Source organism: Phaeoacremonium minimum, assembly GCF_000392275.1.
Source record: "Phaeoacremonium minimum UCRPA7 unplaced genomic scaffold PA7_03_scaffold_496, whole genome shotgun sequence".
NCBI lineage: Eukaryota > Fungi > Ascomycota > Sordariomycetes > Togniniales > Togniniaceae > Phaeoacremonium > Phaeoacremonium minimum.
The window spans coordinates 477,220-496,274 of NW_006921398.1; the positions used below are offsets into that span (position 1 = coordinate 477,220).

General features: G+C 53.1%; 5 protein-coding genes across 5 annotated transcripts; 4 read left to right on the forward strand and 1 right to left on the reverse strand.

Moving 5' to 3' along the window:
- Positions 1–4,968: 4,968 nt before the first annotated feature.
- On the forward strand, positions 4,969–5,346 carry UCRPA7_6861 (putative methyltransferase domain-containing protein; the record flags this gene model as incomplete). Its single annotated transcript, XM_007919396.1, has 1 exon — positions 4,969–5,346. One exon carries the CDS (start codon positions 4,969–4,971, stop codon positions 5,344–5,346), a length of 378 nt encoding a protein of 125 aa, XP_007917587.1.
- An 803-nt stretch (positions 5,347–6,149) lies between these two features.
- Positions 6,150–7,362, reverse strand: UCRPA7_6862 (putative methyltransferase domain-containing protein; the record flags this gene model as incomplete). The annotated part of the gene is made up of 4 exons (XM_007919397.1): positions 6,150–6,600; positions 6,679–6,883; positions 6,945–7,132; positions 7,193–7,362. 4 exons carry the CDS (start codon positions 7,360–7,362, stop codon positions 6,150–6,152), a joined length of 1,014 nt encoding a protein of 337 aa, XP_007917588.1.
- A 3,149-nt stretch (positions 7,363–10,511) lies between these two features.
- On the forward strand, positions 10,512–11,336 carry UCRPA7_6863 (putative cdc45-like protein; the record flags this gene model as incomplete). Its single annotated transcript, XM_007919398.1, has 1 exon — positions 10,512–11,336. One exon carries the CDS (start codon positions 10,512–10,514, stop codon positions 11,334–11,336), a length of 825 nt encoding a protein of 274 aa, XP_007917589.1.
- A 615-nt stretch (positions 11,337–11,951) lies between these two features.
- Positions 11,952–13,227, forward strand: UCRPA7_6864 (putative cell division control protein; the record flags this gene model as incomplete). The annotated part of the gene is made up of 3 exons (XM_007919399.1): positions 11,952–12,212; positions 12,378–12,427; positions 12,498–13,227. 3 exons carry the CDS (start codon positions 11,952–11,954, stop codon positions 13,225–13,227), a joined length of 1,041 nt encoding a protein of 346 aa, XP_007917590.1.
- A 1,237-nt stretch (positions 13,228–14,464) lies between these two features.
- On the forward strand, positions 14,465–15,391 carry UCRPA7_6865 (putative hemerythrin hhe cation binding domain-containing protein; the record flags this gene model as incomplete). The annotated part of the gene is made up of 3 exons (XM_007919400.1): positions 14,465–14,533; positions 14,586–15,104; positions 15,188–15,391. 3 exons carry the CDS (start codon positions 14,465–14,467, stop codon positions 15,389–15,391), a joined length of 792 nt encoding a protein of 263 aa, XP_007917591.1.
- Positions 15,392–19,055: the final 3,664 nt, after the last annotated feature.

A 19,055-nucleotide genomic window follows, 5' to 3' on the forward strand; every position in this document is an offset into this window, starting at 1 on the left:
TTGGTGACCAACTCATTAGGACCGATGCGCGTAAGAGGCCCTGCAGTGGCACATTCTGATATTAGCCGTTTGGTCCGACTCTAGACCCGTTTACGCCGCGTACGTTGCAGTGAGACATGCATGTTCCGTCTTGCGTTAAGGGAAGGCGTCCGGAAACAGGAGGCGAGGGTCCTCTTACCAAAGTCATCACAGGCCTGCTTGAGCGCCAAATGCATGTTGCCACTTAATGTGTTACGCAACATCCACCATTTGCTGAACGCAGCGCCTGGTGGGCCGGGGATATGCTTGAGCCGTCGCCATGACAGGTACGTGGAGACGGAGGTATAGATCAACAAAACGGCACCGAGAAGCAACGCCACATTACCGTACGAGGCAATTTTGAACAGTCCAGAGGTAAGTGGGTGTATAGGTGGTAGCACTTTCATTTTCATGCATCCGAGTTTGTCTCTCTCTGACCGAATGAAAACGTGGAGCTGGATTTGAGCCAAATAGACAGCCGTCTGTTCAAATGTTGTGGACTGTGGAAAGTCCCGACAGTCTGGAGACGAGGGAGGTGTGAAGATGGTTTCCTCGAGCAACCACCGCTACTTAAAGGCAATCTGAGATACGTCCCGTCTGGACAAACCATTCCCGGGTTGACAGTTGCGTGAATCACAACGGCAGGTGGCTTTGTGCAGTATTGCATGCACATGGCAGCGCTTCCGTGCCGTTTGGCCACCCGCACATACCGTGTATAGAAAGGGAGGGTGCGCCATTGAAGTCACTCGACAAATGGGATGGGAGTTGCGGGCTTACCAGGTCGAGTCCGAGAAATGATACTATTACACAAATATGAACTGGCTGAAAATCAGTAGCTCACTTGCTATACCTCCTTCACGATTCGTGCTGGACCACGACAGATCGCAGGGGTGGCCACCCTCTAAGAAGGAAAAAGCACATCCTTAGATGGGCAGTAGACCATGTCAGGTAAGGCCGTCATGCAGGGCGCAACGGACCGTCGACCGCCTCGTTGTTGTATTGCAACTCGAGGTGATAAATGGCCGGAAGGCTCATCATAGGGTAGCTCCGATAATGCCTCGAAGCCATGATTCAACACGACCTGGACATACTGGACAAGCGATGCATCCAATCAGCAATTGCGCCGCCCAATTCAACGGACACAACAGATATTCACGAATTCGACAGACGAAACTCAGTTGCGCAGTATATCAGTATATAGCTGTGCTCTTGTCCGAGTCGAGGTTGCACGCCGACAAACACGAGTCGCCAAGGAAGGGCCGAGTCGTTCTGTATGGGACGAACGCTGAACGATGTGTCGAGTTGTGCATGAAATATTCCAACACGTACATCAAGTGTGCGGGATGTGCAGCTGAGAGCTGTGTGTCTAGCCAATGCTTTCGTAAGAGCCAAATGTGTGGCTTACCGACGGCATCCTCTTTGGCGACCTAGAAGTTAACAGATCAGCCTTCCGAGTGGAAACTGAAGTGTCCAGCCAGACAGCATCCACGAATTGCTTTCTCCAACGGGTCAATGGCTTGCCCATCCACGGGACAGCCCATTTGGTAAATGGAGTTTCTGCATTTGAGGCATGCAACCATTTTGGCGCTGATAACTCTCGTTCTGGTTACGGATATCCCTTCCCCTGCGGATAAGGGGAAAGGCAGAGACAAGAACGAGACAGCTCGCACCGTAGCCGACAAGGCTAGAACTCCCATTTGCCATTTGCTCAGGGTCAAGATGCGGCTAGCCTAGACGCGACAGGCATTCTGCTTGCTGATGAACGTGTGAGGCAGCGGACTGCCGTTGCTTTTGCGGGTCGGGGCTGTTGACCTGTCGTTTCGACCATCTCTTTAGCTGATCCTTCCGATCAGGCGGTGTTTCGTTAGGGTCATTGGCGGGTAGCCCAGCCCAGCCCTACCTACCCAGGTACCATGAGTTCCCAGGCTCGCCAGGCTCCTCCTCCTCGCCCTCTCTTCAACGTCTTTTGGTCCCCGCTCTTGACATGGGTCTGGCCAAATACAGCATCTGGCGTTGCTGATTCCGGTAGGTGTTTGCTACACCAAAACGCCGCTGGCTCCCCTGTCACAACCCGAGGAAGGGCTGTGGCGTTGCAGCCGACATGTGTCAGGCGAGCATGAGGCATCTTTAATTGGTGTTGCCTTTGCGCTCTGGACTTTGGCAGCTTATTGCGGGTGAGTCCTGGAAGTGCCAAGACAAACAGTGCACGGTAGATCCCCGCTGCCCATCGGACCTTCCCACGCTACCTGATACTCCACTCACTTACTCTCACTACACTAGAGACTACTCACATTGCGGGAACAGGGTCGTGGCTTCCTTCCACAGAAGCTACCTAAACTTAGCTTCTCCTAGCCTACAACTGCGACCTTACCTCACCAGTACCCGGTCGTTCTTTACTCCACAGCACAGGGAAAGAGCGCGCGCCATGCTGCGCCGTACTTCAAAATTGCCTTAGTCTTGTGCAACCTTGCGCCAATGTCGACCTGTGCTACAAGTCTAGGCCGTCCTGGGCTTCCAGTCCCCCCAACCGCAACACACCATCCGCCCACCACGTATCACCGCCAGCGGCACCTCGACTTGCTTTTGAGCTCCAGGATCCTGGGCGCTGTCACTCTGCCACGCTGCTGCCGTTCTTCGGACAAGTCAATTGGCTCGTTGCAGAGTGCGAAGTCTGCGCTGAGTGGCCCCCCGTTGGCGTCTAGGTCTGGTCTCTTCACCGTTCCCGCGGAGGCTCTTCCTCGCATCTCGATACGGCGGCCAACCCTGACCAGGGCCTGTTCTGACCTGACTTGTCCAGTCCGTGCCTTATATCAAAGGACCCCAGGATATCAGACTTGTCCGGCGGCCGGCTCTCTTCCTTACTTGACCCGGGCATCCGCTTCTACTTCCATCTCCACCGCGGCAGACGGCCCTCTCCCGTCTCCCTTTGTCTGGAAGCCGTGTCGCTCCTCGTTGGTTTCCTGTCGAGGCCGGTTCTCGTTCCCATTCGCAACTCCGCCTCAAGCTGTCACTTTCGCTTAAGCAGCCAAACCCAGTGGTCAACATCCTGATACGCTCGTCTATTCAAAGTCGCCTGTGATACTCGAGTCAGCCTATCGCTTTGGCGCTCTTCCGGACACTATCCGGCATGCTGCCTCTGCTGCTGCTTCTCCTCCCTCCTCTCGCTCTCACTTCCCCGTCTTGATAGACGACTGTGTTCACCTCGTCTGTCGCTTGTCACACACTGCCTCCCGTTTGGCCCCCGACGTGAGCAACAGCCTAGAGCCCGCCATCGCCGACTCTTGCTTTCTTTTTCTCCCCATCAGAGGTCCAATCTGTCACATCCACCCCGCTGCATCTTTGACAGGCTAGACGCAATTGGCCGTCCGCAGCATCCTTGTTTTCTTGTCATCGAGACCAGCTCTTCTTCTTTCCCCCTCCATTAGGTCCCCTCCGAACAGGGAAGACCGTTGAAGTGATGCTGCGGGCAGAAGTGTTGTTCATGTTGCACCTGCGGAATATTTTAGTCGTCGTTCCTCCCGGCACACGTGAGTCTAAAGCAAACATCATCCGTGTGTAGATAAAACACAGACGAACGGCCGGGCAACTCAGATCCCTCCTAGAGAGCCACCACCAATTCCTCGCAAACAGAGAGGGGCAAAGCGAGAACGGCCGCTGTTGTTCATCATTTGCGTTATTGCTAAAGTCATGGCTGATAACCAGAACATCGATGGGTCCGACACCTTCATCCTAGAACCAGACACCGAGCCATCTACCGATGATGTAAGAAACGTCCATACAGATGATAGTAGGCAAACATTGCCTACCTAATCTCGTGACTAACCCTTCAACCACAGACCGATGTGGACTCCGCGTTCTTCTCAGAGAGTGACTCCGCTCTCGGATCTGTAAAGCCTTCCTACCCTTTGAAAGTCCGATAAACTTGTTAATCCGTGATTTGGTGGCCAGGACATGTCCTTTCTATCGTCAACCGCCTCACTGAGGTCGTCCATCATGAAACATCTAGAGGAGAACGGCCGAATTTACCACGGGTACAAGGATGGTAAATACGTGCTGCCTACCGACGAGGTAAGCCAGCCCATACCAGATCCGCTCCAAGCAGTCTGACACAGTCTAACCTGACCCGGGATCTCGTAGCCAGAGCTTCAAAGACAAGGTTGGTACCAGAATGTTTCGCATTGCAAGGTGCCCCGACTGGAGAAGCTGACTTCAATGACAGAATTTCAATATCAACTCTGTCTTTTGACTTTTGATGCGAATTTATCATTCGCTCCACTACAACGGTTAAATAGAGTTCTAGATGTTGGGTGCGGCCTTGGTAAGAGCCCTGATACACACGCCGGACAATTGCAGACGACTGACATGAAATACAGGTTTCTGGGTCATTGACTTTGGTAAGCCCTTTGCGAAAAATGACGGCGCATGCTGATGATATTGCTTGTCTTAAGCGGAGCAGCATCCCGAGGCAGAGGTATTTCTTGCCATATTCTTGAATCGGTAGAGGCGGATCAGGCTAATATACTGTGCAGGTGCTCGGAGTTGACCTGTCGCCTATTCAGCCGGCATAGTAAGCTTAAGATTCCGCACTGCGAAACAAATCCCTGTCCCTCTTTGCTAACATGCAGCCAGTGTTGTAAGCTTCGAATCGTGGTCTTTCAATATTTAGCCTCTGATGTACTTCTAGCCCCCCAATGTGCAATTTGAGATTGATGATCTTGAAGAGCCATGGAGCTTTAACTTTCCGTTTGACTATATTCATAGCCTGATGATGACAGGGGCGTTCAGGGATTGGCCGAGATTCTATCGTCAGGCCTTTGAGTGAGCTTCCTCTTGTTCGCATTCCGCGACAACTTGAGACCCAAACTAACACGGACTTTCAGCAACTTAAGCTCGGGTGGCTGGCTCGAGATTCAAGATATTGAGTTCCCACTTCGGTGTGACGACGGATCGATGCCTGAAAACGGGCCTCTGAAGAGATGGAGCGACCTCATGGTGGAGGCCGGTGAGAAATCCGGCTTCAGTCTGACTACTTGCGGTCAGGCGGCCGACATGATGCAGAATGCCGGATTTGTGGACATTGGCCGAATCCCCTTCAAGTGGCCGATCAACCAATGGCCGCGCGAGCCCAAGTGGAAAGAGGTCGGACAGTGCACGGAGCATAACTTCCATCACGGAGTGGAGACGATGATGTTAGCGTTGTTCACACGCTTCATGGGCTGGACGCGCGAAGAGGTTGTCGAGTTCAGCAATGCTGTGAAGCAAGAGTTTCATGACGTCCGAAAGCATGCGTACTTCGACCTGTATGTCACGTATGGACGCAAGCCATGAAAGAGTATGTTATTAGAACGGGGCAAAAACGGCGTTAAGACTGAACAGACTTGATTCAGTGAAAGGTCATATATAGTAGGTTTTTAATGTGTGCAATCTAAAATCCTAATGAGAGCATGACAGTCTTCAGACTGGAAAAGACGGCATGTCTGTCTTTGCGAGGACAATGAAATAAAGAAATACAACAAATCTCTGATATTCCTGAGTATTTCAATTGCATACAACTCTCTTGCAATTGCAGGCCGTAGCTAAACCTGACGATCAATGCCTTCAGCTTTGGCGACAATGCCAAGCGGAAGTTGCAAGCCATGCCACATGGCCGAACGGGACAGGAGAGGCAAGAGGGTAGCCCAAAGCCCCCCTGGCGATACAACACGGCTTAGCCAGTCAAAATCTTTGTGATTCTTGAGGGAACGGGACATTCGCTGGTGCGGGTTCGACCCAAGCAGAAGGGGGTCCTACCGGTCGTATTACATGCTCTTTGCATAGCATCTTCTGCAGGCAAGTCGCCGGAAACGGCGCTTTGCATGGTTGCACGCTGAGATGCGCATACCATTATTCGATGCGGTATATAATTGCCAGTACTACGCTACGGGAGAAGAGGTCTAAGCGCAACTCTGGTAGCAGGCTTTGAGGCTCTGGCTTGTTTTCATCTCGGCTTTGGTCCAACTCAGCATGAAAAGGGGGAGGTCTCCTACGGTTGGCATCGTGTGACTCAGCATGGGCAGCGGTTTCACCAGAACAACAATACATGCACAGGGACAGCATATCAGGGGGGCACTGCGGGACGCTTTTTGGAGCCATCATATGATTGGTTTTTGGCCATATACGAAGTAGAACTGCAGCCGCGCATGGATGCGGCGGTCCATGAAGGCGGCCCTGATGTCGGCGAACAGCCGCTCGGCCTCCTCGTGGGGCACGCCGGCCTCGCGGAAGGGCTTGGCGCCCATGGCGGGCAGCAGCTGGACGAGGCACTCGCGCAGGTACATGCCGACGAGGCGCAGGCGCTTGTCGCGCGGCCAGGCGCCCAGGGGCACGTGGAAGACGCGCTGGTGGACGTTGACGTAGCCCATGGCCTCCATCTCGGCCTTGAGCCGCTCGGGCACGAACATGTCGAAGCCGTAGCCGTCCCAGATGCCCTTGAGGATCTCGTAGAACTTGTTCAGCGGGTAGTCGTCCGACACGGTGCCGTCGTCGCACACCACGCGCGGGTTGATCTCTTGCCACTCGAGCCAGCCGCCTGGCTTGAGATTTCTGTATCGAAGGTTAGGGGGCTGGTCATTTGCCTTTCGAGTCTTCTGTCACTGGGTCGTGCTGGAGGGGCCCTCGTACCTGAGCATTGTGCGAGCTACGCCGAAGGCATCTTTCAACATGGGCGCTGTGAAGCGAATGTGGGCGTAGTCTATATCCCTCCCATAAGCCCATTCTTCCCCTTCTATGTCGTCGACGATGAACCGACAATTCGGGGGGACAAATTGCGGTTGTACGGGGGACAGATCGAGACCAACCACCTCTGCACTAGGGTATAAATCCGCCACTGGAGGTGCTGAGTTAGCATACTTAAGATCCGGATCCCATATAGAATAATATTATCATACCTTCGATAGCCCATTCGCCAAAACCAGTACCGAGATCAAAAATCTTCTGTGGATCATCGGTGATAGGGGCCAGTATTAGTTTGCCTTTCAGTAATTCCTTCAGCATAACATGCTTGAGTCCTTCCCTGTCACCTTCATTTTCGTCGTTTGGTATAGGGTATGTACCGTATCGATACATGTGATATCGTCTGTTTCCCACAAGAGATAAGTGTTGGTGCCCAAGAGATTAACATGGGGTTGAAGCATACCTGCCATGTTCGTAGGAATGTCTGTAGATGGACGTTGATATGGACATCATTGACTCCGCATCGATGGTCGGGTCATAGTCTGATGTTGCTCCGAAGCCATCCTCCTCTTCATCGTCAAGTGAGCCTTCTGATGCGGGCTCTATAAAGCTGGTGCCATCTTCTGATGCCATATCTGGGTGCTGGGAATCAAAAGTGAAGTAGGTACTTTTCGTCCAGGAGAGCAAAAATGGTCACTGTATCCTACGACTCCTCCCAGGTAGGTATATAATTAAAGATACGGCGGCTTTGAATACTGTGTTGTATCGTGGAGGTTACGAGGTGGAGTGAACAGCCTCCCTGACTCGTACGTTGGTACTTCACCCACCGGAAGGACCCTGACGGCGGAGATAGGCAGATGTATTGATGCAGGAGCGTGTCGGTGGCGTCTGCTAGGTTTCTGGAATTATTCGATAATACAAATAAAATAGATAGACAGGTGGGAGGTCTGTGGTGGCAGCGACTGCAGAGAAACACGGATAAATTGAGGTGCAGCAAGCAGCAGTCTAAGTCTTTATATGCGTCCTTGAAGGAGTTGACTTATAAGCGATGAACAGAGGCTACAATGGTGGACTGATGATATGAGGTCTCCGTCTCGGCCGCAGGAGCAAGAAGATTGGATTGACAGAAAAAAGAAGGGCAGAGGGACGCGAGATGGAGGGACTTCGGTGAGAAGGCTGAGGTGTCTTGGGTCCTTTCAAGATCTCTGGGCACGACTAAGGGCCGAAGCAGGGACATGGGAGCTTGGCAAATGTTCCAGTTGACGGGATGACTTAGATGGCGGGCTTGACAGACGGCTTGAGACAGGGAAAGCACACGAGGAGAAGAAGACTCGGACAACAATGAGACCGGCACGAGAGGAGCAAGTGGGAGAGAAAAGATGTGGTGGTTCCTTTTTTCGATTTTAGTGCTGAGATGCAGAGGTACTCGATGGTGAGAAGGCAGGGTGGTGTACAGGAGGTACACACGTACAGTACCTACCATAGACAGCTCTCAACACTCTGCATTGGGTAGCAGGCGACGCACATCAATGGCGGCAGGTGTGGAGGGGTCGTGGAAGCTCCAGTGGATTTCCAGGCTTCTGGCAGCCAATGGGAGCCCCCAAAAGCTCGCCGGATTGCCTGCCAGCACCAATCGAGCTGCATATCTGGTGCGCCACGGCGGCGGCACCTTGCAAACTTTACCCAGCCAGACGGTGTGTGACCGTATCCCATTCAGTGCTGGCTCTGGCTGCGGTCGAGCTGTTGGCGAGCTGGGTTGGTTCTAGAGGGAAAGAGATTCACCAAACCAGAATGACAGACGGGGTACAGTACAGGAGAGCACAGCACGATACAGGTAGGTCGGTACCGGTAGTCTACGATGGTGGTGTCAGATGGCTGGGATCCCCTCCGATCCACACACCCAGTCTGCCGGTGCAGGTCCCGCAGTAAATTGGCTTGTCCCCCCAGTGTGCTGGGATCCTCGACATCCCGCCATGATGGTGATGGCTTGCTGAGTTGTCCACCGGGTAAAGACCAAGTACCACTCGACACAAGCCAATCACCGCCTCACCACCAGCCTCACAAACACCCGGTCCAGCGTCATTTCCCTCTCCTGACCCAGCTTATCGTCCGAGATACCCAGCTAGTTGCTGTCCTCATCATGCACATCATCTCTTTGGCGACTGGACTGCAGGAAGCAATCGTGGCCCTCGGCCCTCACATGGAAGTCCAGTAACGAGTGATAGATACCCTAGGTTCTCTGTCAGTCCTTGACTTATCGTGTGGTGCCCCCGTGTCGGATCAGGGACCATCTCAAATCGGAAGAGCTCGCGGATAGTCCGGAGCGCGAGGTGCAGCCGTGGTGGTCGGAGTCCTACTTTTCGCATGTGTAAGAATGGACGGGTATATGTATGTATGACTCTGTTCACGAGCGGCCATCAAACCATTTGGTCAGCCCGCCTCACCGCCAGACACTGATCCCAGACAGTGAAGGCACCAGGGACGATAGGATGAGCTGGGCGTCCCTGCAGCGCAATATACTTCAGCAGGGTCGAGCTTGGCGGTGCTGGGTTCTTGCAGGGACGACGATACATGAATTTGCATGTATTACATCCGTTGACCCTTGGCAGTTTTGTCTACAGGGCTTCATTCGTGGCCTGACGAGTGTACACATGTTTGTGCAAAGAGCGCATGTGAATGAGTCTTGCGATGAGGGGTACGCATGTTGAGGATGTATACCATCAGTACGTAATATCACTCAGACACTAGGACATGCGCCAGCAATTGCTTTGTTCGTTATGTCCGTCCCTACGGCCTTAAGACTGGTGAGAATATCCCGGTGCTGCTCTTCGGCCTGTTCGAGCCCTAATGGATGCCCCCAGATGGCGCGGCGCCGTGATAGCTCGTCAAGCTGGTCTATGACGTGCACATATTCTTCTCCGTTTCACTGTGATCGTCAGGACAAGGGTGAAGATAAAAGACCACTACCCGAATGCGACCATTGTGAACAGAGAATAAAAAGAAAAGAAAGATTGGTATGGAATGGCACGATAATTGCAGCCCCCATTGAGAGGCCGTCCCGACAGACTGGGTTGTGGTTTGATAGGGAATGGCAGTTCGGACCCAGGGCAATGGTTCGGGTCGTCTCTTTACCTGCCACCCGGGACAAGCAAGAACATAGTCCATTCGCAGCTGCCCCGCAGAGGCCCGAGAAGACGGGACGGCACAGGACGGGGCGGGAAAGAGCAGTCGGCGCTTTGTTGCACCGTACAGTGCTGCTTTGCTGAGGGACGGTACATGGCATCACTGTACGGTGCGACTTGGCCGGTGGGGTCGACTAAAGAGGAAAGCGCAAGAGGCCCTGGTCCACTAAGACTCGACAAGGTACTTGCTCTCAGGTACCTGACCGTGGGAAGGCGCGTCTTGCACCAAAAACCGCGTCTACCCATAAACACCTTTTATCACCAGCGACTTGCACCACACAAGACTTCGAGACTGTCTTGATGCTGCACTTGGCCGCTGACCATACCTGTTATTCCACATCTTCTCGTCGTGTTTAGATACCGTCCGCAATATTCTCTTGCATTTCAGAGCATCAATTGCATGCATTATATCTCTCGGAAGGACCCATCGCGTCGCCCAGCACTTACACGCACGCGATCCCCGGGTTCTGCTGATCATCACGAACAGGAACAAGAACAGAACCACCACTCCGGATTATGGTTATAGCCTGTCCTTGCCCAACATCCCGATTCCATGCCTCTTCAAAGGACCTCTAGACACGCGTATAGTTTCTGTTAGCCATGTATCTCCCGCGGTCTTTAATATCCAAGCTCTATTCGCACCTCCAGAACACGCGACATCCGCTCTCTCCACCAGTCTTGCTACTCGTGGCCCTCGAACCCGACGCCCTCTGTGCATGCCGGATTCTTACACGCCTGCTAAAGCATGATTATATTCCGCACAAGATCCAGCCTGTCGCCGGCTATGGAGATCTTGAACGCGTGGGCCGGGACCTCGTGAGCCCCATGATGGAGACTCAAGGCGGTGCTGGCGGCGTTGTGGTATGCCTTGGAGTTGGTGGCATGGTGGATCTGGGCACCGTGCTCGGCCTTGAACCTGAAGGCGAGGAGTCCACCTTTGGGGGAGTCGAGGTTTGGGTCATTGACTCTCACCGACCGTGGAACCTGGGTAACGTGTTCGGTGGCTTCCCCTTGGAGCCAGAGACCGAAGATGCAAAGACCTACCAGGCTCGTACTCCTGCAGGCGTCAGTGCCGGTCGAATTGATCGCGCATATAAGCCAGGGAAAGGAGGCATCATCGTCTTTGACGACGGTGATATCGAGGACGACCTGGGACCTCAGAAGGATGCATATATGGCCTTAGTCGAGATGCCCGACATAGAAGACGATGGCCAAGACCTAGACGATAGCGACTCGGAAAGCGAGAGTGAAGACGAAGACGTACGAGGTTCTGCGCCACGTGCCGGTCAGAAAAGAAAGTCCTGGTCTGGTCAAGATGACGACGAGAGTGAAGACGAGGATGAAGATCGGCCGAGGCAACGAAGAAGGAGCAATTCGGTGCGTATTTTCGATAAGCTAGCGATTTCAAAATTCCACACGTGCTAACAGATCCTGCAGTCGAGCTCAATTCCCTCGTCTCCAAGACGTCCTGCACAGCGAGGACTTCTATCTTTACAAGACCAGGTCATAACCTCCTCGGATGGACTAGAAGATCCTCCAACTGCAGCTCAGCCGCCGAAAGGCCCGTCCGCACGCACCTTACGCAGACGGTTGCTGCGTCTGAGGCGGGAAAATGAAGGGATTCTGCGACAATACTACCGGATCGGCTCAGCATACTCAGAGCCCATCTCCTCGATCGTTTACTCCATGGCGTCAGAGCTCGGACGCGAAGACAATGATCTCCTGTGGTTAACGATTGTCGGAGTAACGTCAATGGAGCTGTACGGGCGGTCCTCTGCTGGTGTCGCTGTGCCAGTACGCTCTTCGGAGAGCACACGCTCCTCTGGCTGGATGGGTATGCGCGGCGCCCGAATACGGCAACTCTTGCGTGATGAAGTTCGCCGTCTTAATCCACCTGAGCTAGGGCATGTTAATGGCAAAGTCGCCCTCGAGACTAATGGCATTATACCCACGACAGCACGCAGCCCCGAAGATACAAGTATACGCCTATCACCAGAACCAAAATTCCTCCTAATCAGGCATTGGAGTCTGTATGACAGCATGCTCCATTCACCATATCTCTTCTCTCGTCTCAAGACGTACAGCGAAAATGGCCTCAAGCGACTGCACAAATTACTGGCCAAGATGGGCGTGAGCCTGGTCCAGTGCAAGCAGAGCTATGCACATATGGATATGATGCTCAAACGTGAGCTGCGCACAAAGCTGTTGAAGTATGCATCTCTATATAATCTAGACGACATGGTGCCGACCGTCGAAACCGATGGTAAAGATCGTGCTGGGGCGAAGGACGGCTGGGGATTCGTACGCAGCTGGGGTTGGCGTGCAACTTTGAGTGCCCAAGATGTTGGCGTGGTTGTTGGTGCACTTCTCGAAGTTGGAAAGCATTCTACCGTATCCGAGAGTACTGCGAGAGAAGGCGCTTCACAGGAAATCGAAATCGATTTGGAAGAACACCTTGCAATACAGGGCGAAGAGTGGATTCCTAGGTTCTGGGATGCGTACGATGCCCTTGAAGAGTAAGTTTCAGCAGCTCTGCCGAGGGATTGATGGGCTGTTCTCGACTACGGTGTGCTAACACGTTCCTAGTATCGAGTCCCTCAAAGCCGGCCTGCCCACAGCGCAGCTTCTGCACAGAGCCATCTTTAACACAGGCACTACGCTGATGAAGAAAAAGCAAATCACCCATTTGAGGGCATTCCGGATGTGTATAGTCAAGGACAGCCCTGAGTCTGCAATCTTTAACCACCCGGGAGCCTTGACAAAGCTGGCACTCTGGATCGGCGAAGCTTTAGGCGAGCAAGAAAAGGACACTACAGGAAAGCTGGCGTATGGCGGTCGTGGTACGCCGCTTGTCGTAGCCAGCCTTAACGAGAAACGGGGAGTATACATTGTTGTAGGAACTGGAGGAGGTGGTGGTCCTGACACGGCCTTCTTAGACAAGGAGGCTGCCAAGAAGAAGAAGCAGGAGAAGGATGACAAGGCGAAGCTCAAGGAAGAGCGTCGCAGGCAAAAGGAGAGAATCCGAGAAGAGAAGCGAGCTGCTAGGGAAGCTGCCGGTCAAGATGATGAAGATTTCGATGATGAAACGGAGTCAGAAGGCTCCGATGCCTCCGACTCGGACTCAGACGACGATGAAGATGGTCCGAGAGATAAGAGCTATGGCCTGAACCGATTTGGCACCGCTTTCCAGGACGTCATTTCTGAAACGAGTGCCAGAGTGAGGGTTGACAGCTTTGAGCATTGCGTGGTGGAAGTCAAGAAGGAGGATCTAGGGGGCTTTCTCGAAAGTTTGAGCATGAAGTCGGTTGTCGGGTAATGGGCATGATGTTGGCGACAAGAGGTTGGCACTGAAGGGTATGATGATATTGGAGACCGGAGCATGGCGTCTCTCTTTGCGAACCTATCCGCAGACACTCTCGAGTACCCGCCGCGTCACTGAAGCACATGATGGAATGAGGCATTGTTGGAGGCGTTATAGGTCGTGATCATAGTGTCATGTTGGCATTCTTGCTTTAGAATATTAGCATTGTTTATCAATCATCTTCCACATATTCTCGATTGCATCTGCTCGCAATTTCAGCTGGCAGGACTAGGTAAGCTGGTTGCTGAACAGAAAGGCTATCCATCTTACAAACATACAACGTAAGGCCGCTCACCATCAAAAAGTGCTACGGGGATTGACCAGTCTTCCGTACAGCACCATGGCTGGATTGACACATCACCATTCACGGATCCGGCAGTATGAGCCGACAATGTGCAATTTCATTATCAGGTAAGTCCTGGAGCTGAAGGAAGCTCGCCAATCAGTGCCGACGTAATACCAACGGTTTCCACAGTGGCCGTTCCTTCGTCAGGGGTCGGGCCTTGGGCTGACCACCAAGCGGCGGACTCCCGCTCAGCAGCCTATCTCGGCTTCGCTCCTGGATCTTGGCTCGGATCACCGTTCGCTGCTGGCGCGCCCCGATCAGGTAACCGGTCCAGTAACGCCCCGGAAATAGCAGCACTGCCCAAGTTAGTCAGCCATTGCTAACTCAAACACCAAGCAACAGCCTCATTAAAGATGCTGCGCGTGCAATGGCACCCATAACAATTGCTCAACATCGAACCGACCCGCGCACAGCCCTACTAACGCTTTGCGGGTCTGAGATAAGCACTATGATAATGGCCCTGTAAGGCCTTAACACAAGGACCCGTCGACTGGGGCCCTGGGACCTGGACGACCCATGCGAGCTTAGACACCTAATGTAATGCCGTTCGACCAGCTCCCCGTTTTCCCCCATGCCAACGCGCTTGGCTGCTGACGCTCTGGGATCAGAGCTAGGGTATTACATCTGCCCCTTGAGCCTCTCACGAGCCGGGAATTGCAAATGTGAATATATAAGACGAAGGAACGGCCCCAAAGGGTAGTCGATGGTATTTGTCCTTGCTATGCTGTGACTCGTGTAGTGATATTGCTCTCAACCCGCTCTAGCCCACGATCAGCCCTATAGGTATAGCTTCGCCCTTCGTTGCCTCGCATAGTCCCCTGCCGGCTTCAGCAGACACCGAATACCATGACTACTACGAAGAAGTGGGCGGATGGGCCCTTTGAGCTCATCTCGAGCTCTCGTCTGGGATACAAGGTCTGTCATTCGCCAATTATATGCCAAGAACACTCGGACTGACATCATATAGCCCGGCGAGAAGGTCAAGCCAGTCCACACGATAGCTGAGGAGATGATCATCGTGCACAACCTGCTGCTGCGCGGCATCAACTCGATCTACCTGCAGTGCATCAACGTGGAGAGGGATCCCGCCGTCGTGCCGGACTTTGTGAGCTACGCCGAGACCTGGGGCAAGACGGTCCACGAACACCACGACGCGGAGGAGACGCTGGTCTTTCCGGAGATGGAGGAGCTGGCCGGCGAGCCGGGCCTGATGGAGGCCAACGTCGCGCAGCACAAGGCCTTCCACGACGGCGTCGGCACGTATCAGGCGTATCTCGCGGACGTGGGCGCGGGCAAGGAGAAGTACGACGGGCAGAGGCTGAAGGCGATCATCGATTCGTTCATGCCGGTCCTGCGGCAGCATCTGAGCGACGAGATTGACTCCCTCATGGCCCTGGAGAAGTACGAGGAGAAGACGCAGTGGGACAAGTGGTTCAAGGGCGTCATGGACAAGGTCCTGAAGAAGGCTGACGGCGCTGAGATGAAGGTATGTCTGTACTCGTCCTAATGGGCGACTCTACGATATCTATGATTGTGGTTGGAAACTGACGTCTTTCTTCCCATTTATAGTTCACCAGTGGCCCTTTCGCCTTCCAGTGCCATGACAAGTCGTTCGAGGATGGGCGATTCGCATACTGGCCCCCTCTGCCGTGGTTTGTGATGCTCCTGCTCCGGTGGTTTGCTGTGCCCAAGCATAAGACCTGGTGGCAGTTCTCTCCCTGCGACACGTACGGCAAACGGCGCGAGCTGCCTTACGCTGACGAGAAGAACTAAGGAGACACCCGACTTGACTGTGTGGGGAAATGTGTATCATATATATAGTGACGACTTTTGGTAGCGACAGCTTTCGTGATTGTTCATCAGGCTTGCTCATTGTAACGATAGCATCAAACGAAATTAGAGAAGCGTTATATTGGTGCTCTTGTTTATTCAAGGACATCTAAAGCCGTTCAGTGAGCCATAGAGTGCTCATCCTGCATTGATGTGACCAGAACTCCAGCTAAGACGTGTGGACGGGCACCCGCTCATGAGACGAGTAACGAACGAACGAACTTCAACGTCTATCCTGGAATCGTGGCCTAGCTGGTTAAGGCGCAGGTGTATGTGAACCCCCCACGAGAGTGTCATAATACTAACGAGATACAGCTCATACAACATATGACCTTATTAAAAACAAGGATATCCTGAAATCGTGGGATCGAAGCCCACCGATTCCATACAATTTTTTTTTAATTTTCTCGATTTTATCATTTATCTCTTGTTTCATGAACACCTTTTGCACTCTCCTCCTGATCCGCAAGTACGGAGACCTGGTCCCTTCTTTGAGCCATGTTCTCGCTGATGGGCCCAAGATTCCCACTGACAAAAGATGAGGATAAAGTCCAGCTTGTCCTGCTTGTCGATCTCAACGACTTTGTTGCATTGTCGAGATGGCTTCCTGGACCAAGAAGACGGGTAGAACGGCGTTGTCCACGGCATTTTCAGCATCGGAGTTGTATGGACTACCTGTGGTCTGCCACACGTCCACAGCCAGGTCATCTTTTAGAGTCCCTGTGTTGTCGATCGTCTTACTAACCGTGTCCTTGGGGTTGACAACGTTCGAGTAGGTGAAGCCATCCAGTACGGCATAGTCACTCCACCAGTCCAGCCAGGCACAGTGCTTACCAGGCCGATAGTCTAGCGAGCATGGCCGATCTGGATTGAAGGAGCCATACGGGATGCGTGTATCCTTGAAGGCGGGGGTTTCTGAGCTGGGCCAGTGATAGCAAGTGCTTCCGCTTGGAACTGGTCATGTTTGTTGCCTCGCGACTTCCAGTGAACACTTGTTTCCTGTGCTGTCTGGTCGAGGATGGTAGTGTAGACGCCTCACTTCGAATGATCCTGTGAGTAGGGCTCCGGCATGTTGATGTGTATTGACAGTCCACCGTACACATTCTTTTTCGAAATGCACTGGCTGTTGTCGCAATACTCACAGCCCTGGCCCGGACATGCGGTAGAGCAACTGCGGCAGCAGACCTCCGTCTGATACAAAGGTAATCACCCAATGGCCTGGGCTCATAGACAAGCCTGGCCGAGTACGCGCGCGTCAGGTGCTGTCAGAGCCGGCGACGGTCCTGCTGCGCCCCGGCCCGCCGTTAGTTGGCATGATGAGGCGTGACCGGGAGGAGCCGTATGACCGGTTCAAGGCGGATGTCAGTGCTATGGAATTGCGGGCATACACTCTCGGGCAGCTCCTGGCCGACGGGGGAGCATCAATTTGTCGACCTGGCGAAGCTCTACTAAGAGAAGGGGATAGGTGCCACGAATAGCATGGGACCAGTCAACAGCGTACGTTCTTCAACCGAACTACCGACGAAACTTCCCCAACGGTGACACTAGATTATCAGGATTGGAGCTATATTTCCGGAGCATGAAACCCCTGGAACTCTAGAGTAACAGAGTAGTTCACTTGATACTCTATACGATAGGGACAAGCCACTCTTCAAGCTGTTCGGATTTTCAACATATGAGATGATTGCGATATGGAGGCATGTGTATGTGTATCTTCTGTTTGTACGGTCACTCGACTGCATACTCACTTTCGACTGCATACTCTCTCACACTTCAACTAAAGTAAAGTGTAACATTGAGGTGACAACAATGACATGAGGATGAAGCGTCAACACTCCGAAGTCTGGACGTCATTCGTCCACTGCTCACCGACCCATTACGAGCAGAGAGCCAGTGAAACTCCGTCAGGTCTGGTACACTTGTGCCATCGACAGTGTTCTCCGGGAAGGCTGCCGTCCCGTATCTCGATTACTGCTGCAATGCAATGCCAATACGATGTGCCTCGTGAGCGCAACAAAGTCATTCGTTCATGACTGATTGATCAATGAGCTAGGATTTACAATCAAAGAAACCCCTCCATCGCCGTAGCACCACGACGACATCCGTCCCTGGACGCTTGGCGCCTCGCCTGCATGCCCTGATGTGCACAGCCTCAATCGCCCACGGGAAAGCAGCCATTCAGGAGGCGCGGGCAGGTGAACAGGGCAGAGGCCGCCCCCGCTGTCCCGCCAATCGATCGGGTTTGTTTCTGGGCGGCTCCTCGCTGGATGATGGGTGCTGGGTCGCCTGGCTCGCCAATCTTTTTGAGGAGAGGGGGGGAGGGGAGAAGAGGCCCCTTCCTGCTGCTGCAAGCAATTCCGTAGGGCGGAAGGGGTGTTGTGGAGATGTAAGGCAAGTAAGTGTAAGAAAACAAGTCCGCTTCTGAAGCGTCCGCTGTCCGAGTCCGAGGGACCGCGATGACATAATGTATGTTAGGAAGATTCTTTCAAATATGAGCATTTTCACTCAAGGCAATACAATACAATACAATACAATACGTATGAGGAGAAAACGGTATACGGTCAAGGAAGCGTTGATATCGAGCTCGCACCGTACCTATGACGAATGGTGAGCAGCCTGGCGAGCGATCTCACCCTAGCCAAAGCTTGTCATTTTTGAGCCCCTTGTTGATGTGTGTACTATGGTATGGCTCTCGACTACCTACCCACGGCATTGTCTCAGTTATTAGGGGCGACTCCAAGTGGCGGCAGTCGCCGACCCGCCGCCACACACACGCGGACGGTACGGTACCTGGCAATCTGTAGCAGTTTTCGATGACCAAAGTATATATATATGATTATATTAGTTGGATCTGAAGAGTGGCCGCCCATGATGGATGGGCTGTCTCTCTTCACCTATGGAGCCACAGTGTTTCGCAGTCGCATAACCAACGCCGGTCGACTCTTGGAACGCGGCAGGCATGCCGTATTCTGTATTCTGGGCAATGGGTTGAGACATTTACTAACGGACCAGTAGATGGAGCCATAGACAAAAGACATAGATATAGACATAGGCGTAGAGGTTGGTGGGACAGCCTAGGCAAGGCCGGAGAAGACGACGACGACGACGGACACGGACTTACGTATGTGACGCACTCCAGGCACCGTTCCGTTCCAGACTCTACGGTGAGGGTGGGTAGGTCGACCTAATAATACCTAGGTAGCCTCAGGGAGAGAATGAGTGACGACTGAATTTTGCATTTGCAATCCATAAGTAAGCTAAGGCAAAGACTGTCCGTCCAATTGCCGCCGCCTCGCCGGGGGAAAGCGACTCCCCTTCTAGCCCCGGCGGCATCTCTGGGACTTGCGCTGGGAACGCCTGGCTGCACTGGAGACTGCATGTCTGGAGCGGCTGGAACGGAGGAATCCACATAACGGTGACACGATTACCTGACTGACGTAAGGCCATATTCTACCGTACTTGGACTGAGGAGATGTTAGGATACCTACCTTGGGTATATCTAGATGCTCTAGACCAACTAGGTAGCCTATGATCAGGTCAGGTACCTACCTACCTACACAAGTCGAGAGGAGGCCTGCTGCCCCCAGAAATCAATCAAGTAAGTCAG